Source organism: Gymnodraco acuticeps, unplaced genomic scaffold (assembly GCF_902827175.1).
Source record: "Gymnodraco acuticeps unplaced genomic scaffold, fGymAcu1.1, whole genome shotgun sequence".
NCBI classification, from domain to species: Eukaryota; Metazoa; Chordata; class Actinopteri; order Perciformes; family Bathydraconidae; genus Gymnodraco; species Gymnodraco acuticeps.
Window position 1 is genome coordinate 1 of NW_022991265.1, and position 19,973 is coordinate 19,973.

General features: G+C 45.5%; 1 protein-coding gene across 7 annotated transcripts in view; it reads left to right on the top strand.

Moving 5' to 3' along the window:
* The first annotated feature begins 1,408 nt into the window (after positions 1-1,408).
* LOC117562053 (NACHT, LRR and PYD domains-containing protein 12-like) overlaps positions 1,409-19,973 on the top strand; it is a 42,461-nt gene continuing 23,896 nt past the window's right edge. For 3 of the 7 annotated variants that reach the window (XM_034239821.1, XM_034239823.1, XM_034239824.1), the window contains exons 1-3: positions 1,410-2,415; positions 2,499-2,598; positions 16,132-16,411. In XM_034239821.1, the coding sequence (XP_034095712.1) occupies positions 2,291-2,415; positions 2,499-2,598; positions 16,132-16,411 (505 nt within the window). In that variant the 5' untranslated portion in view covers positions 1,410-2,290. Of the gene's footprint in view, positions 2,416-2,498; positions 2,599-16,131; positions 16,412-19,973 lie in introns of all 7 variants that reach the window. The other 4 variants (XM_034239826.1, XM_034239828.1, XM_034239822.1 and 1 more) reach the window with 3 other exon arrangements.

A 19,973-nucleotide genomic window follows, 5' to 3' on the forward strand; every position in this document is an offset into this window, starting at 1 on the left:
CTGAGCCCTCTACTGGACTCTATGGGTACAGTGGGTGGAGCCCCGATGTATACGCGCACTGTCGTCCAACAACATCATTCCACCCTGCTGCCCCTGACCGGCTTTTCTGGTCAGCAGCTGCTGCCCCACATTCTCCTTTAACCCGGTTGTGACCGTGGAGAAGTCTGGGCTGCGGCGGACAGAGCACACCCTGCTGCGCTTACCTCGCAGAAAGTGTGCTCAAAAAACAGGGCCCCCTCGCCCATAGACGGATGGGGAGAGCCCCCAGCCCTGTATGGGCTCACTGTGCACCTACCTCTCTGAGTCCCTAAGGATCACAGGGAGAGTGCAAGTGCCCATGCCCCACACTCAAACACTGACCCCGTGCAGAGTGTGTGTGGACTAAAGTGTGGAGGGCTAAAGCTGGAGTGCGCACGAATCCCCGTGGGGCAGACTCTCGCCGCCTGTCCGTAGGCATGTGCAATGCACTCGCAGAGCCAGCCTGCCAGGTGTTTCTTGGACATAGCCCCCGACGCACACAAACGGCTGTTCGGTACGTCTAAGGGCAGCCGTGCGCTCCACATGCCATGCTAGCGCACGCACCGGGCAGAGGAGGTGCAGTTTATCTTCCCTGGCCCCACCATGGGGGGGAGACTAAAACCCCCTAACTGAATAGCCCTCGACCTGAACGCACTCCTTAGGCCAGGGGGGTCAAACTCAAATACACAGTGGGCCAAAATAAGAAAATGGGTACAAGTCGAGGGCCGGACTGGTTCAATGTTTATTGCAAAACGTATTGAAATGAACTTATTGCACATATTAAACCTGGAACTAACAAAGCTTAAATGATTGCCTATAAAAACAACATTAAACATTAAATAATCAGCTGCATTCATTTCTTATGGCTCTATCTGCAGCTTTTCCAGAGTCATCTCTTATGAGTACATTTCCCCACAGGCCAACAACAGCTTCAACAAAACTATTTCCCTCAAAGAGAAACCAAACATGCCCTGCTGTCGTGAGAGAGAAAGTGCAGAAGGAAGCATCCATTGAACTCAGTGTGCTGCTCTGTGATGCTAGTTCAGATACTTGGCATCTCATCTTAGGTGCAAGGTCATCAATGTTTGGGCTCAGGCTCTGAGCTGAGGAGATCCTCAGGATGGAGTGAAGGTGTGCGTGCCATATACCGGCGGGCCAGATCTAATAGTAATTAGAAATTATCCTGCGGGCCGAAATTAAATCCACCAAGGGCCTGATTTGGCCCCCGGGCCTTGAGTTTGACACATGTGCTTTAGAGCAGTGTTTCTCAAACATTTTCATACCAAGGACACTTAACCAATAAAAAAACACTCGCGGACCACCTAACTCCACAGATATCCAAATTCACATCGTTTTTCTAGAACAGATTACAAATCGCCTGAAAATGGTACAAACAAGTGGCAAAATGTTTGACGAAGGTGTTGCGCTGGGCTATATCATGCAATTGAAACTTAAGCTTGCTCCATTGCGGATATATTCCCGTGAGAGTGCGGAAAACTTAAATGTATTTATTTATTTCAAATGTGAAATTTTACCAATATACTCACGGACCACTAGGGGGCGCTAACGGACCACCAGTGGTCTGCGGACCACACTTTGAGAAGCACTGCTTTAGAGTGTATGTCCAAGTCTGGTAGTGGGTTCTTTTTGTCATTGTTTGAGTATACCAAAAAGACCCAGAACTCGCGAAAATTGCCCCCACCATTCCCAAAAATGCTAACTACATAAGCCATGATATACAAAACGACATAATTGACCTGATAAGTTGTAAGGGAGCATATTGTTGAGGAAATAGGCGACTCCTTTGACACTGTCAACATGGATGGACAGGCTGTGAAAACATTTCAATTGTACTGCGTTTTGTTGATGAGAACTATGTCATAAAAGAAAGGCTCTTGACAATCGCCACAGCAGTTGCAGGTTATGCAAAAACCCTCACACAGACACTCATTGATGAAATATGCAAAGCTGGCCTGAGCACAGACACAATTGTCAACCAGGTATAGGTTGGGGAAAGTCTTATGTCGGGGAGACACGGTGGGGTTCAAAGACTCCTTCAAGATGAACTGGGCAGAGAAATCCCATATGTGCACTGCTTCAACCACCAGCTGCACTTGGTCGTTGTTCACGCCATGCAACACACTGAGTTTCTGTGTGGTTCTGGGGCTGTGGGGAACATCCTGGGCTGATCCGGTCCTGTTGAGGCTCCAACAAGGTTCCTGGATATCTGAGAGGAGGGGCACTACCTGTGATGTGAAGCTTGTGGTAATGAATGAGCATGTTGTTGTGTTTGTGTGAAGGTGGGGGCTCTGCTATGGATCAGTGTGAGGACAGAGAGGAGGAAGCCCCCCCCTCTAAAAGCTCTGGGGAACATGAGAGCCAGACCAAAGCTCAGAGGTGAGATCTGCACCTGTCCATCACACAATGTCACAGCTCAGCACTCATTAGGCACTCAAAGCTCTGTTTGTGTTGTGTTCCAGCCCAGAGCAAACACCTCATTCTGCTGGACCTGGACCTGGACCTGGACCTGGACCCAGCTCTGTGTCCAGTAACCAACTTACTGCCAGAGACCAGAACCAGGTGTGTGGTCGCCGGCTGAGTCACTCTTATTTCTCTCATGGTACTTATTTGTTCCAGTAGGTCAACTTGGTTTGCAGAAGTAAGAAAAGGTATCCATTGTGACACATGCTTCATACAATATAGACAACAGACTAGGGGTGTAACGGTATCCGTATTCGTCCCGTACCGTCACGGTTCGGACGTCACGGTTCGGACGTCACGGTTCGGCACATGCAGTCACACGACGAATACGCCTTTTTTTTTACGAGTGGGGAAAAAAGTCTGTCCTTCAGGGCAGCATCCATTACACTATTTATAATCCAGGGGGCGGTATTGCGCCTAAAAGCTGTTTGCCAGCCGCCCTTAAACAACACATGAAGAACAAGAAGAAAACAACAACAAAACGAACAAAATATAAGAAGAAGAAAAGTTAGTTTGGTGATTTCAGATAACACACAGGAGCTAGAACCACCTGCTTCTTTTAAATCAGCTGTGTGGGAACATGTCGGGTTCCCTGTGGACTAAATAACGATGGAGTGCGAGTGGAAGATCGGGCGAGGACGGTGTGTCGGCGTTGATCGACAGCGGTGCGGTATGCTAATCTGGTAACACGTCCAACATGCTAAATCATATCAGAAGGCATCAGCCAGATTTTCCAATCACCGGAGCCCAAAAGACAGCAGCAGCTGATCCCCGCTGTTTTTAAGAAGCCAATAGACATGAGAGCCGAGAGACCAAACGAAATAACGGAAGCTTTTGGCATATATATTTCAACAGCTATGCTGCGCCCTTATGCAATAGTAGAGGACCCCGGCTTTCAGTGATTGTGATTGAAAGGGATTGCTTTGCGCCCTGGAAACACTTTCTTATTATTTATTTTGTAATATTTTCAAGACATTCTTTTTAGTTTTACAGTTTGATGAACCTTTTTGTTATAATCAGCCATTATAGATAATATGGCCATCTGAGTGTGTGTGGTACTGTTTGTGGTTTGTTTTTAACTGTGTAATAAAGTGAATTATTCAAAATGTTAGAGTTCCTTATTTTTAAACTGAAACTTGCTGTTCAAAATAAATAACAACAAACCTGGAATTTGGGACTTTTTTTTGCCTGACCCCCAAACCGAGGTACGCACCGAACCGTTACACCCCTACAACAGACACATCTTTGAAAAGTCCCTCGGATTCCAGAACATCCACAAAGCTGTTTTTAAACCTCTTGGTTCTACACCTTTAAGAAGATGAACCTCCGGCCCGAAGGAAGAAGCTGAAGTTCAGGTCGCAGGGGGTGGGAGTTTAGTTTAGAGCGTGTAAAACTAAAGAAAATACAAATGAAACAAAAGGTGATACAGACATGATACAGTACTATACAAATGAATGCAATAACAACACCAACCATTTAATTAATAATTGAATAATCTATTCTGTAGTATCATTGTCCGATATCAATAAACAACATAGCTTTAGCTAATTACACGTCCGAAAAGGGGTCGGAAGAAGTTTACACTTATTTAATCCGACCCCTTCTCCCAAAATCTAACTATTGAGAAAAAAAATAATTACATCTTAATATATGTTCTGGCAAGTTAGGAGAATGGTCTCTATATATTTATATATATACATATGTACACATACAAATACATACACAATTTCATCCCTGTACCTTGTGAGAATTGTGTCTTTATACCTCTTTTTTAATAGTTTGATGTTTGGACATCCCTTTAGCTCCTCACTCACATTGTTCCAGATCGTCACCCCACAAACACAAACACGTCTCTTTGTTGTGCGCACCCTAACATTAGTGAATATAAATGAACCACGTAAATAATAATTCCCTTGTCTCTCATTGAACATTATTCTGAATATTCCCAGGTCATTGAACGTGGTTTTTACCTTCATTTCATTTTCATTTCAACCTTTATTTAATCAGATTGGTCCCATTGAGTCATGACCGAAAGAACGAGATCGCGGATACAAGCGGCCGAGATGGGTTTTCTCCACAGGGTGGCTGGCGTCTCCCTTAGGGATAAGGTGAGAAGTTCGGTCATCCGGGAGGGACTCGGAGTTGAGCCGCTCCTCCTTCGCGTCGAAAGGAGCCAGTTGAGGTGGTTCGGGCACCTAGTTAGGATGCCACCTGGGCGCCTCCCTAGGGAGGTGTTCCAGGCACGTCCAGCTGGGAGAGACCAAGGGGTAGACCTAGGACCAGGTGGAGGGATTATATCTCTTCGCTGGCCTGGGAGCGCCTTGGGATCCCCCAGTCAGAGCTGGTTGATGAGGGGAAAGGAACGTTTGGGGCTCTCTGCTGGAACTGATACCCCCGCGACCCGACCACGGATAAGCGGGAGAAGATGGATGGATGTATGGATGGAATGTTAGGGCGAGTAGGACTGTCTATAATCTGAGTAACATTTAAAGAGATACAAAGGTTTTTTAAATCCTCTGACACGGCAGTTAACCAGTCCCAGTTAAAATCTCCAAGTAGCACTATTTCCTTGTAGTCTAGCTGCGATATAAGATTTGCTAGCAAAGACAAGGAGTCCTTGCCAGCTGAGGGGGGTCTGTAGCAGCCCACCACCATGACCTGTTTCCCCTTTGCCACTTCTATATTTAAGGCTAAAAATTCGAATTGCTTACTGATAGATTTGGAAACTAATGTGGATAGCAGGCCCCAGCCGTGGTAAAATCCTCCTCCGCACAGCAGCACACGCCCGGTGAAAGCAGGCCAAGCCTGAAGCGTGGATCCACTCTGTCTCTCCGTGACGACTCCGGGGTAAAAACCTCTCCAGTACAGCCGTACTCTACAGGTGGGAGCAGGCCTCCGTAGATCGCAGATCGCAGGCAGCAACAAGTGGAACCACTCCGTCTCTTCGCAACGTCTCCGGGGGAAAAACACCTTAAACAGGATTTGTGCGATTTGGAATTTAACAAGATCTGACAGTTTTAATAATTTTAGCTCTCAGAATAATGAGTTTGTATGATCCCTATAGCCGACTTATTGCTGTTTTTTCATAATAAATAGGGATTGTGTTGTAGCTTCATAATTACTGGCCCAAACCTTAAAGTAACTTAAATAAGGTCAAACCAATGAACAGTAAAGAGAGGGAATGCTTTTGGATAAAAGCGTCTAACAAGTGACATGTAATGTAATGTAATATACATAATAAATAGTTTCGGCCCCAATACTGACCCCTGGGGGACACCGCATGTAATGTCCAAATATGAAGAACAACACTCTCCCAGCTTCACAAACTGTTGCCTGTTGGTTAAATAACTCCTTACCCATTCCAAAACTACACCCCTGATTCCATAACATTCCAGTTTTTTTATTAATATGTCATGATTAATTGTGTCAAATGTATTTTTTTAGGTCAATGAATATTCCAATGGCATGTTTTTTTTGGTCAATTGAGCTAGTAATTTCTTCAAGTCATTTCATTTCATTTCAAACCTTTATTTAACCAGATTGGTCCCATTGAGATCATAGATCTCTTTTTCAAGGGAGACCTGCAGAGTGAGTCTATTAAAGCCTATTAAAGCCATCGATGTTGGTTGATCTATTGGCTCTGAATCCATATTGACTTTCGGTGAAAAGTTTGTGTTTTTCTATGAAATTGTCTGTTATTGAAAAGCTTTTCAAGAATTGTTGAGAATTGTGGTAGAAGTGAGACAGGTCTGTAGTTTGTGAAGTGATGTTTGTTCCCAGCTTTGAACAAAGGTATGACTTTTGCTATTTTCATTTTGTTAGGAAATGCACCAGTTTGGAATGATAGGTATGTGTGTGAATGGTTTTGAAATAACATCTATAACCTTTTTTAATACAGTCATGTCAATGTCATCACAATCTGTAGATTTTTAGTTTTTACATTTCATCACAATAGAGTGGCGAAGTCACGCCCATCTACTTCCGGTCCATGGGACCTTATTTTGGAAAAATTATGTATTGAAGTCAATGGAGAGAGAAAACGTATCTTTCGATCCCGTTTGAATTGTGCCATGAATTACACACATGATGTTTGTCAATCTTAAAAAATCATTTCCATGTCAAAAAAGTCAGTTTGTCGTAAAACTGTTGAAATATAAGACTATGAAAAATACGCAATTAGAAAGACTACAAATCCCAGAGTCGCGTGAGTGATGTCACAACTGGTTTCCTCCACTAAATATAAGAGATAGCTAAGCTAGCTAAGATAAGATAACTTTAAGAAGATGCCTGTGTGCTTAGTACCAGGTTGTTATCATACCAGCAATGGGTCTTGCTCGTTCTTTCGCTTCCCGTCTGATGAAAGGACCAGGAGTGGCTGGATCAAGTTAGCTACCTAGCTAGTAGCTAGCACGTTAGTTAGCATTACAGTCTTAGCCTTGTCATTTTTATTAGCCTTAACATGAAGTAACATTAAGTAACCCAAAATGTTAAACAGTAAGAGTTGTAGTCATATCTCATGAACCCTTTGAAGAGTACTGTCACCGGTGTGATCATTCTATAATACACCATCTAAGCCCGGGGGAGAAATGCTAACGCTACATTAGCATCTGCGATCTGTTCTACTTCATGCTATCTGCACAAATGGTTGACATTAAACATTAAAAAGACCAGGCAGTTCAGAGAGAATCAAAGGCAGGCAGGCAGGCAGCTTTGCATGACGTTCTTCTGGACTCATTGTGGTGATAGTGAGGGTGAGAGGGTGATAGTGAGGGTGAGAGGGTGATAGTGAGGGTAGTCAACAGAGGTGGGACCAAGTCATTGTTTTGCAAGTCCGAGCCAAGTTTCAAGTCTTTGCGCTCAATTCCGAGTCAAGTCTCAAGTCAGGATGGGCAAGTTCAAGTCAAGTCCAAGTCCTAAACTTTGACAAAACGAGTCTTAAACAAGTCATTATGTGCTTTTCAACAAATGTAATGACATCGATCAACAGAATAATACTTAATAATCAAACAGCTCTTTATTAGTCACATTAATAATTTAATAATCCATTTTCTCTCTGCTGGTAAAGTAACGTGTGTTTGTCTAATTTAAGAGGGATCAGTAAGGTAAGGCTACCGTGACGGTTTGATTCAGAAGGAGTTTAATGTATAAGATCCCTGATGTTAAGGGATGTCAATGTTTATTTCCACTGTGTACAACATGTTATAAGGGACCCACAATCTATCTTTATGCAAGGGATAATGTGCAGCCAGGCGGTCTCTATGGGGAAGAGAACACCTACATCTAGATCCCTCTGCAGGTGGTACTTTAACTATATTTTGATGCTAATACTTTTCTACTTTTACTTGTAACATTTTGAATGCAGGACTTTTTATTGTACAGGGTTCCTGCAGGTTTCGCCAACTCAAATTTAAGACTTTTTAACACCTTTTTTAGACCACTTTGAATAATAATAATAATATATTTTATTTCTATAGCGCTTTTCTTGAACCCAAAGACGCTTTACATTTGGGAGGGAGGGTAGACAAAGCCAAAAAGAAACAATTTAAGATTTAATTTAAGAATAGAATTTAAGACCTATTTCACGGCAATAAAGTATTCTTTCACACACACATACGGGTTTTGGGCCGAGGGCGACACCGTACTTCCGGTATCCGCCATTTCACGCGAGGTGCAACCAGAATATCATAGTCTATTGCCTTAATCAATATAGTCAACTCTAAAATTCCACATATATGCATTGGCATGATAATATTATTGTGACCAGTGGGGTATTCACCAGGGGCCTGTACTACGAAGCTGGTTCAACCTAACCTGGATATGTTTGAGTTAGCCGGTTGGCCTAATCCAAAACATACGCGCTCTCGCTAAGCGGTCCTACGACGCGGGTTATCAAGTGGATCGCTCAGGCCAGCCGTGTCCTATCTAGTTAGGTGTTCACATGAGAGGGGTGGTATCTGGAGCATTCGACCAATCACAAACATGGAGAAGCGTACTGACAGCGCAGCGTCATACTTCCTGAATGAAAAGTCAACTATAATATTAGACATATGAAGAAGTTAAACTTTAAACATCCATGACGTAAACACTTGATCCAGGATCAAAGCCACAGAGCTGCTCCTGCAAGGTGAACACAGCTGGGAACAGAACAAGTGTTTGAATGCGTACATTAACAGCTTTATGATATCACTGCCGTCTAAGACACCATCTGACTTTCATTACATTTGACTCCAGTGTTTCCTCAACTTAATGTGTTGCTTAAAATAATGCTTCTGCATCCAGTCTGTGACGCTGTGAGTGTTCCACGGCCAGATATGGCTCAGCTGACTCAGATCAGGAGATATATGATACATTATGAAGTGATATGGACTGTACTTAATGTGACTCTGATCCGGTTACTTATGTTGTGGCAGATATTTCAGTAATCTTTCTTAACGCTAATGTTATAATAGTCAGATTGCTCTGAAGATGGAGCTGATATTCTATTCATGTTCACGTTCACACAGTCGCTGATCTTTGCCGGCCGTCTTTCCTGCGACGGCAGCTTTTCTGTATTTCCTTTCTCCTGTAATATGACTTGATCGCTTTAAACTCCGCACACTGAGCTCTGATTGGTCAGCAGGCGGTGCTTTCACTGAGTTGAGCTCTTAGCCTGCAACCTAACCTGCTCCGGACCAGGTTAGCCGCTCAGCATAAGTTACCATGGAGATCTAGCCCGCTAAAAAGAGAACCAGCTTCTTAGGACCGAAAAGCCGGAGTTTTCCCTGAATTTAGCCGCTAAGCGAAAATCCTGCTTCGTAGTATACCCCCCAGGTGTTTCCAGAAATTAGACGTAGATGTTGCCAAAATCGACGAAGGCCACTTTCGAGAGTCGTTTTTCCATACATCTGCAGGCAGTCTGTAAGGGCAATCGGACAACCCACACAGCTCTAGTTTACGCTGGTAACGACCTAAAGCACACCCCTCAAGTCCAGAGATGTAATCCGAAGACATGCAGCGATTTCTTCGGTCGTTTATTCAGAAAAAAAACCTAGTGCGCTCTGCCTGGCTACGTTAGCTAGCTGTTTATATTTGTACCTCCAGGATATTTGCACCTCCAGGAAAATGGCGTATTTATATATATATGGCGCGCGTTGCATTGTGGGTAGCTCGTGACGTCACTGTGTGTGAAAGAATGAAGGAAAATTGATATGAAAGAAGAAATACGTCCCATAATCAGTGGTGCTTTCACTGAGTTGTATAATAATCACTTACAAAGTAAATGTATTCATGTTCAACATAAGAACAGTGACTGAACATAACAGCATAACAGTACAGAACTGTACGCGTGTTAGACAAAAAGTGTGTCTGTGTGTGCTTGAGTGTGTGTGTGTGTGTGTTAGGGCTGTGCAATTAATCATATTTTAATCGCAATTACGATTTTGGCCTGCCACAATTACGAAAACAACATAATCGAAAAAAACGATTATTTTGCTTTGCTAGGTTGTGACAGTGCACTACAACATATTTGATCTAATTAACTTTTTAGTAATGTATCATTTATTTAATTAATTTTTGTATTGGTTTTTCAGTTGAATTATACGTTCAGGGTAATCAACAGTTAAAAAGATACTGTTCAAATTGTGTGTGTGAGTGTGAGAGTGCTATATTCAGAGCTCTGCTGCTTTGGCTACACTATTTCATCGTTGCTGTTGTATGATTGGTGTTTAGCTGCGGTATTTAGCGTCTACAGCACCTCCGCTTTTAGGGTTGACGTAGACCCAAACTTCGCCCGGAGGTCCCCCGGTGTTGTTGCGGGAGCTGCTGCACTAGCTAACGCTACATTAGCTGCTGCTGCACTAGCTAACGCTCCACTAGCTAACGCTGCATTAGCTGCTGCTGCACTAGCTAACGCTACATTAGCTGCTGCTCCACTAGCTAACGCTACATTAGCTGCTGCTGCACTAGCTAATGCTACATTAGCTGCTGCTGCACTAGCTAACGCTACATTAGCTGCTGCACTAGCTAACGCTACATTAGCTGCTGCTCCACTAGCTAACGCTACATTAGCTGCTGCTCCACTAGCTAATGCTACATTAGCTACCGCTGCACTAGCTAACGCTACATTAGCTGCTGCTGCACTAGCTAACGCTACATTAGCTGCTGCTCCACTAGCTAACGCTACATTAGCTGCTGCTCCACTAGCTAATGCTACATTAGCTACCGCTGCACTAGCTAACGCTACATTAGCTGCTGCTGCACTAGCTAACGCTACATTAGCTGCTGCTCCACTAGCTAACGCTACATTAGCTGCTGCTCCACTAGCTAACGCTACATTAGCTGCTGCTGCTGCACTAGCTAACGCTACATTAGCTGCTGCTCCACTAGCTAACGCTACATTAGCTACCGCTCCACCAGCTAACGCTGCATTAGCTGCTGCTCCACTAGCTAACGCTACATTAGCTACCGCTGCACTAGCTAACGCTACATTAGCTGCTGCTGCACTAGCTAACGCTACATTAGCTGCTGCTCCACTAGCTAACGCTACATTAGCTGCTGCTCCACTAGCTAACACTACATTAGCTGCTGCTGCTGCACTAGCTAACGCTACATTAGCTGCTGCTCCACTAGCTAACGCTACATTAGCTGCTGCTCCACTAGCTAACGCTACATTAGCTACCGCTCCACTAGCTAACGCTACATTAGCTGCTGCTGCTGCACTAGCTAACGCTACATTAGCTGCTGCTCCACTAGCTAACGCTACATTAGCTGCTGCTCCACTAGCTAACGCTACATTAGCTACCGCTCCACCAGCTAACGCTGCATTAGCAAAACAAACGCTAATTTTTAGCAAACCTTTTTAAGGCCTTAAATTCAGATTAACAAATGTAAGACTTGTTAAGACCCCGCGGGAACCCTGATTGTAACTTTTTGTAATTGTCTGAACTTCTCCCACCTCTGACAATAAAGGTGGTTACCAAAAAAAAACCCTGCTCTGAAGGTTATTTTCATTTTACACATCCTGCACTCAGCTTTACTTTCTCCAATATCATTGAAAAGCAGCAGATGCTGCTTCTTTTTTCGGTTTTCGCTCATTTCTTGACTTTTTCCGACGCGCTTGCATTTAAATCCGGCTCTGTGCAGCTGGCCTGTACCACTACACATGTTGTTCCCCCCACCCTTCTTTCACATAATGGTATGATCCTAGTGTGTCCTCGCATATGATTGGCCGCATGGTGGCCCAGCTAAATAAAGACCCGCCCCTGCCTGCAAGGATTTTCAGCAAGAGTAGGAGTGGCTGAAGATTCTGCTCTCCCCGACGGGCATAGCCGTAGGGGTGCTGGGGGTGCTGCAGCACCCCCTGTTGGCGAGTGGTGTACATTTGAAAAACTGAGTGACCACCTAAATAAAAATGATTAAACTACATCAAATAGTTATGATTTCACTTAAAAATTAAATTAGCTGTATACAGTAGCATATAATAGTCATAGTATATATTTGTATCAGTCAGGTGGCTTGAATTTATTTTCCAAATAAATAAAATCCGAGTCATCTAGGTCGTAGGTCGTGGGAGAGTGACGTAATTGACGCGACACACACACTGCAGAGTGACAACTTTCTAGAATGGCGCAAAAAAGGATTTTGGATTTTTTTCTCCAACAAACAACCCAATAAAAAGAGTGGACCACCAGCTACTCCTCAGCCCACCACCTCTACAACTAGAGTAATATGACACAGAAGAGACTGACACATCTGACTTTGATGCATGTCCACAGTAACATTTTAGACGATGTGGATGTATCTGCTCTAATGAGGGTCTTCATTAGTGCCACCCCAGGCTACATTTGGAGTTTTGTGAAGCCCCAACACAAGGGAAGACGATATTTCCTTTAATGCTGTGCAGTGTTTTGCCTTGTCAATCAGTTAAAATTGAATTCATAGTTTTATTAATATTGTAAATAATATTTCCTGACTATTTGTAATGTTATGTAGGTTCGTAAGACCCATAGTTAGCATGTGGGCATGTGCAGCTGTTGCTAAGTGATGTAGGTCTATAATGGTGTATTAAGCCTAACAGAGGCGAGACACCAGGTGAATAGGGTAATTTATTTTAACTTAAAGATATCAGCTGGAAATGTCTCCAGTTAATTACCTACAATGAGGCAATTGTTTCTTGTATTACAAGTTTTCTGAATATGCAAATGAGCCATTATCTCATTACATTTGCGCATATTTTAACACATTTCAGGAACCGAAATCTGAACTTTGGATAAATCCAGGTTCAAAATTCTCGTTTCATTTTGTAGTCATATTAGAATCTAAGGCTTTCACAGAAGGGATTTTGGATATCTCTTTTTATCATTCCATAAATCAGAAAATACTGTCAACAGCCCTAAAATATCAATTTTTGCCATGTTTCTACTAGGTATAAAAACTTATATAATTCAGGCTATGAATGATATATGAACAAACCCTTCAGTAAAAGCCTTCATAATATTGATAGGAATATAACTGGAAGGTTTGGTGTATGTACGTGCAACTGAAGTGGAAATGTCGGACTCAGAGTAGGAGAAAAACTCATTTTGAGAAAAGGACCTTTAAAGATTGCAGTGAGGCGCTAGCTAAACCCTCCTGTTCTTTGGATGACAGCTTGCGCATCGACGCACTCCTTGAAGGTATTTCATGTTCGGGGTCATTTCTTTTTTGTATAACCTTGCTTCGTGCAAGTGACAATTGTTGTCGTCTTCTCTGTGAACGTTTTTTTCGCCGTTCTTTTGCCATTTTGAGATTTCAATTTCTAGCGGAAAGCTAACCAGGAAGTGTTTTAGCACACCACATGACGCATCTGAACGAATCACGTTGTCAGAAGTTGACACCAGCCAATGAGATTTCGTTTCTTGGTTTAAGACCCTTTTGTACTTTCACGATTGGTTGCTGATACAAAGGAAATGACCATATTTGGATCCGATGCGATTGTGCAGGCTCTGCACTTTCCCTCCTCACCTCATACCTGAAAGACCGTACCTACAGGGTGACTTGGAGAGGGTCTGAGTCCGACCCTTGTCAATTAACTACAGGGGTACCTCAGGGCTCTGTTCTTGGTCCCCTCCTCTTCTCCCTGTACACAAACTCGCTCGGATCAGTCATTAGCCCGCATGGTTTTTCTTACCACTGCTACGCTGACGACACCCAATTAATTCTGTCCTTTCCCCGCTCAGAGACCCAGGTCGTCGCACGCATCTCTGCTTGTCTAGCTGACATCTCTCAGTGGATGTCTGCTCACCACCTCAAACTCAACCTTGACAAGACTGAGCTGCTCTTCCTCCCGGGAAAAGATTGTCCCACTCTTGACCTAACAATCAACATCGGCACCTCAGTTGTTTCCCCGACTCAGACTGCAAGGAATCTGGGTGTGACCCTAGATAACAACCTGTCCTTCACTGCAAACATCGCTGCTACAACCCGTTGCTGCAGATACACGCTTTACAACATCAGGAAGATACGTCCCCAGCTGACACAGAAAGCGACTCAGGTTCTGGTCCAGGCTCTCGTCATCTCACGCCTAGACTACTGCAACTCCCTCCTGGCTGGTCTACCTGCATGTGCCATCCGACCTCTGCAGCTCACCCAGAATGCAGTGGCTCGTCTGGTCTTCAACCTTCCTAAATTCTCCCACACCACTCCGCTCCTCCGCTGCCTTCACTGGCTTCCGGTAACTGCTAGAATCCACTTCAAGACACTGGTACTTGCTTACCATGCTGCGAATGGATCTGGCCCTTCCTACATCCAGGACATGGTTAAACCGTACACCCCAGCGCGTGCACTCCGCTCTGCATCAGCCAAACGACTCGCTGCACCCTTGCTGTGAGGGGGACCCAAGTTCCCATCGGCGAAAACACGTGGGTTTGCTGTCCTGGCTCCAAGATGGTGGAATGAGCTCCCCATTGACATCAGGACAGCAGATAGCTTGCACATCTTCCGGCGCAAACTGAAAACTCATCTCTTTCGACTCCACTTCGAGCGATAGAACTATTAACGAAGCACTTTTATACTAATAAAGGACTGGCTTATCTAAAGCCAGTTGAGTAGCACTTGAAATGTTTGGCTCTATGAAACCTGATGTACTTTATGATTCTGTTTTCTTCAAGTTTGTATTTTGTTGGTCGAACGCACTTATTGTAAGTCGCTTTGGATAAAAGCGTCAGCTAAATGCAATGTAATGTAATGTAACGGAGCTTTCCAACGATATCTCTGTTGACATGGTGCAAACAGCGGTCGCGATACTTTATGTTACGTTAGAATGCTAACTTTTGGTGAATTTAGGAGAAATATACAGACGCAAATAGACAAACTATAGTCAAATAAACACTTAAATGTGTATTTTGTACGTTTTCCTTCCAAAAGCCTGAAAGAAAACATGTTATGGAATCAAAATAGCACAACATCTCAAAATGTACCAGTGTATGAAAAACGATGTTTTTGCCTGCCGTGTCTCGCCTTTAACAAACAATTTATGTGGCTCGTATCGCTGACAGCCGCCTTTTTTTTTTTTTTTTTAAGCGGCCCCCTCCCCACTTTTGGCAGCACCCCCTGAGCAAAATGACAAATGACAAAAGTCTGCTCTTCTAACGGCAGCTCGCGATCGGCGTGTTGGAGACCTCTGAATTAAATGATCAAGTCACCTCAAGTCAGAAGGCTCAAGTCCAAGTCAAGTCCTGAGTCATTGGTGTTCAAGTCCAAGTCGAGTCGCAAGTGTTTTGTGATGTTGTCAAGTCGAGTCTCAAGTCATCAAATTTGTGACTCGAGTCTGACTCGAGTCCAAGTCATGTGACTCGAGTCCACAGTAGTAATGGCCATCTTGGTGACGGGTGTTGTTCTGCGAGACCAGAGATGTAGTTCATTGAGCGTTTCACACAAAAACAAAGTGTTACTTCACAGTTTTACGACACTTTGTTTTTTTTTACTTGCAAAATTATCTTTTAAATTGACAAACATCATATGTGTAATTCGTGGCACAATTCAAACGGGATCGAAATATAATCTTTCTCTCTCCATTGACTTCATAATTTTTCCGAAATAAGGTCCCATGGAGCTCCCCCGGAAGGGGAGGGACTTCGCCTCTCTATATCAACTACTTCCCTTTCATCCACTGCTGTGAGGAACATTGAGAAAGGATTACATTTTATTAAGTTTTCCAGCTTTTTTTCTGATGTGCCTCCATCAGGAGTCTTCATTAAACATGGAGTTAGACAGTCTCTGTAACTGTCTGATGAGCAGGGACTCCAGGTTTAGCTGTGACTCACCAATCAGTCTGCTAGACCACTTTATGATCTGACTGAGACAGTTTCTGCTCTTTAAAGTCAGGTTACCAAACCAAGACATTAAAGAAAAAGACAGAACTGACTGTGCTGACTGTCTTCAAGTTTAGGATTGACTTCCTGAATGTCTTTCGTGAAGTCTAAGGTATTAAAACAAGTTTAGAAACGATTAGGGCATTTGCTAACTCGACATCTGAATTGAAGCCATCCAAAGTCACATGGCAGCTGTTCTTTGGATCCTGAAGGCCTGTTGTGGTTTTCAAAAGTACAAAAATACAAAACAACAATATATAGTTCTGAGATAAAGATTTTCATTCTCTGTATCTTTGCTCTGCAGGGAGAAAAGATGGAGACACCTAGAGAAGTCCTATTCAAAACTTTAAAAGATTTTGGGGAAAGTGAGTTTAAAGACTTCAAGTGGTACCTGCAGGGGAAGGTCCTAGGATTCCCAGGAATCCCAAAGAGTGAACTAGAGGAAGCAGACCGAGGGGACACAGTGGATCTGATGCTTCGGGACTACGACATAAACACCATCAAAGTGACCAGAGAAGTTTTGAAGAAGATCCCGAGGAATGATCTAGAAGAGGAATTATCAAAATTCCCATCAGACCCTGAAGGTATGTCATTGTCAAAAATATAACTATATATAAATATATTTTATTTTATTTTTCACAGCCATGCATGATGTTTTTAGACTCCTGATATACCCCTCAGAGAACCGTCACCTCCACATGGTGTTGGGGTTGAGGTACCCCTGAAAGCAGAGAGGTCAGGGTCACTAGATTCTGGCAAGGTCACCGTGTTGGTTCCAGGTGAGGGGTTGTAGAACCTTTATAGATCAGCATTTTAGGAATCCAATTACCTTTCCTGGATTAGGAAGTTTGGGTTTCGGTAAAATTGTCCAAAACATATTTGGGTTAATGGTAGAAGGATTCATCAACCTCTCTGAAGAACCAGCACCTTACCGTGGTAGAGAGGTTTGTGTGCCCTGATGAACCTGGGGGCTGTGTTGTCTGGAACCTTGTGTTCCTGGTAGGGTCTCCCATGGCAAATTGGTCTCAGGCAAGGGGCCAGACTAAGATTGGTTCAAAAGACCTCATGAAAGAACAACAAAGAAGTGAGGATACCCGGCCCGGAGGAAGCCCGGGGTCCCCTTCTGGAGCCAGGCCCAGAAGGAGGACTCGTCAGCGAGCGTCTGGTGGCCGGGCTTGCCACGGAGCCTGGCCGGGCACAGTCCGAAAAGGCAACGTGGGCAACACCTCCGCTTCTCCGTCCCGCGGGCCCACCACCTACGGGAAACAGCGATGGGGTCAGGTGCGCTGCCAGAAGGGTGGCAGTGAAATCAGAGGGTCTCGACGGACCAGACCCGGGCGACAGAAGCTGGCTTTGGGGACGTGGAACGTCACCTCTCTGGGGGGGAAGGAGCCGGAGCTTGTGCGGGAGGTGTAGCGTTACCAGCTGGATCTGCTTGGGCTCACCTCTACGCACAGCGTCGGCTCTGGAACCTTACTTCTGGATAGGGGTTGGACTCTATTCTTCTCCGGAGTTGCTCAAGGTGTGAGGCGCCGGGCGGGTGTCGGGATGCTCACAAATCCCTGGTTGGGTGCTTCATTGTTGGAGTTTACCCCAGTGGACGAGAGGGTTGCCTCCCTACGCCTGCGGGTTATGGGGGGGAAAACTCTGACTGTTGTATGTGCTTATGCACCAAACAGCAGTTCAGAGTATACGGCCTTCTTGGAGACCCTGGAAAGAGTCCTGTATGGGGCTCCTGAAGGGTACTCTTTAATCTTGCTGGGAGACATCAACGCACATGTGGGCAATGATGGAGACACTTGGAGGGGCGTGATTTGGAGGAACGGCCCCCCTGATCTGAACCGGAGTGGTGGTTTGTTACTGGACTTCTGTGCTAGTCATGGATTGGCCATAACAAACACCATGTTCGAACATAAGGATGCTCATAAGTGTACGTGGTACCAGAGCACCCTAGGCAGAAGGTCCATGATCGATTTCGTTATCATATCATCGGACCCGAGGCCGTATGTTTTGGACACTCGGGTAAAGAGAGGGGCGGAGTTGTCAACTGATCACCATCTGGTGATGAGTTGGGTCGAGTGGCGGGGGAAGCCTCTGGATAGACCTGGTAAGCCCAAACGTGTAGTTCGGGTGAACTGGGAACGTCTGGAGGAGGCCCAAGTTCAGGAGGCCTTCAACTCAATCAATCAATCAATCACAGGGAGCTGTGGTCTCAAGGTCTTAGGTGCCTCAAGGGGCGGTAACCCTCGAACCTCCTGGTGGACACCGGTGGTCAGGGAAGCCGTCCGACTGAAGAAGGAGGCCTTCAGGGATTTGTTATCCCGGGAGACTCCCGAGGCAGTTGCAAGGTACCGACAGGCCCGAAGGGCAGCAGCCTCAGCCGTGGCCGAGGCAAAGCAGCGGGTGTGGGAGAAGTTCGGAGAAGACATGGAAAAGGACTTTCGGGCGGCACCAAAGTTGTTCTGGAAAACTGTCCGACACCTCAGGAGGGGGAAGCAGGGAACCATCCAAGCTGTGTACAGTAAGGATGGGACGTTGTTGACCTCAACTGATGGAGTGTTAGGGCGTTGGAAGGAACACTTTGAGGAACTCCTGAACCCGACAACTCCGCCCTCTATGTTAGAGGCAGAGCTGGAGTATGACGGGGGATCAACACCAATCTCCCGGGGGGAGGTCACTGAGGTCGTCAAACAACTCCACAGTGGCAAAGCCCCGGGGGTGGATGAGATCCGCCCAGAAATGCTGAAGGCTCTGGGTGTTGAGGGGCTGTCATGGTTGACACGTCTCATCAACGTTGCGTGGAAGTCGGAAACAGTACCGAAGGAGTGGCAGACCGGGGTGGTGGTTCCCCTTTTCAAAAAAGGGGGATCAGAGGGTGTGTGCCAATTACAGAGGCATCACACTACTCAGCCTCAGGAAAGTTTACTCTAAGGTACTCGAAAGGAGGGTCAGGCCGATTGTCGAACCTCAGATTGAGGAGGAACAATGCGGATTCCGTCCTGGTCGTGGAACAACGGATCAGCTTTTTTCTCTCGCAAGGATCCTGGAGGGGGCCTGGGAGTACGCTTATCCGGTCTACATGTGTTTTGTAGACTTGGAGAAGGCATATGACCGAGTTCCCAGGGAGTTACTGTGGGAGGTGCTGCGGGAGTATCGGGTGAGGGGGTCTCTACTCAGGGCCATCCAATCTCTGTACTCGAGACCCATTTCCGGTGAGGGTTGGCCTCCGCCAGGGCTGCGCTTTGTCACCAATCCTGTTAGTAATATACATGGATCGGATTTCGAGGCGTAGTCGTGGGGGAGGGGGTCTGCAGTTCGGTGGACTAAGGATTGCACCACTGCTTTTTGCAGATGATGTGGTTCTAATGGCTTCATCGGTCTGCGACCTTCAGCACTCACTGAATCGGTTCGCAACCGAGTGTGAAGCGGCTGGGATGAGGATCAGCACCTCCAAATCTGAGGCCATGGTTCTCAGCAGGAAACTGATGGATTGTCCACTCCAAGTAGGGAATGAGTCCTTACCCCAAGTGAAGGAGTTCAAGTATCTCGGGGTCTTGTTCTCGAGTGAGGGAACAATGGAGCGTGAGATGGGCCGGAGAATCGGAGCAGCTGGAGCGGTACTGCAGTCGCTTTACCACACCGTTGTGACGAAAAGGGAGCTGAGCCAGAAGAAAAAGCTCTCTGTCTACCGGGCCATTTTCGTTCCTACCCTCACCTATGGTCATGAAGGATGGATCATGACCGAAAGAACGAGATCGCGGATACAAGCGGCCGAGATGGGTTTTCTCCGCAGGGTGGCTGGTGTCTCCCTTAGGGATAAGGTGAGAAGTTCAGTCATCCGGGAGGGACTCGGAGTTGAGCCGCTCCTCCTTCGCGTCGAAAGGAGGCAGTTGAGGTGGTTCGGGCACCTAGTTAGGATGCCACCTGGGCACCTCCCTAGGGAGGTGTTCCAGGCACGTCCAGCTGGGAAGAGACCAAGGGGTAGACCTAGGACCAGGTGGAGGGATTATATCTCTTCGCTGGCCTGGGAGCGCCTTGGGATCCCCCAGTCAGAGCTGGTTGATGTGGCCAGGGAAAGGAAAGTTTGGGGCTCTCTGCTGGAACTGCTACCCCCGAGACCCGACCACGGATAAGCGGGAGAAGATG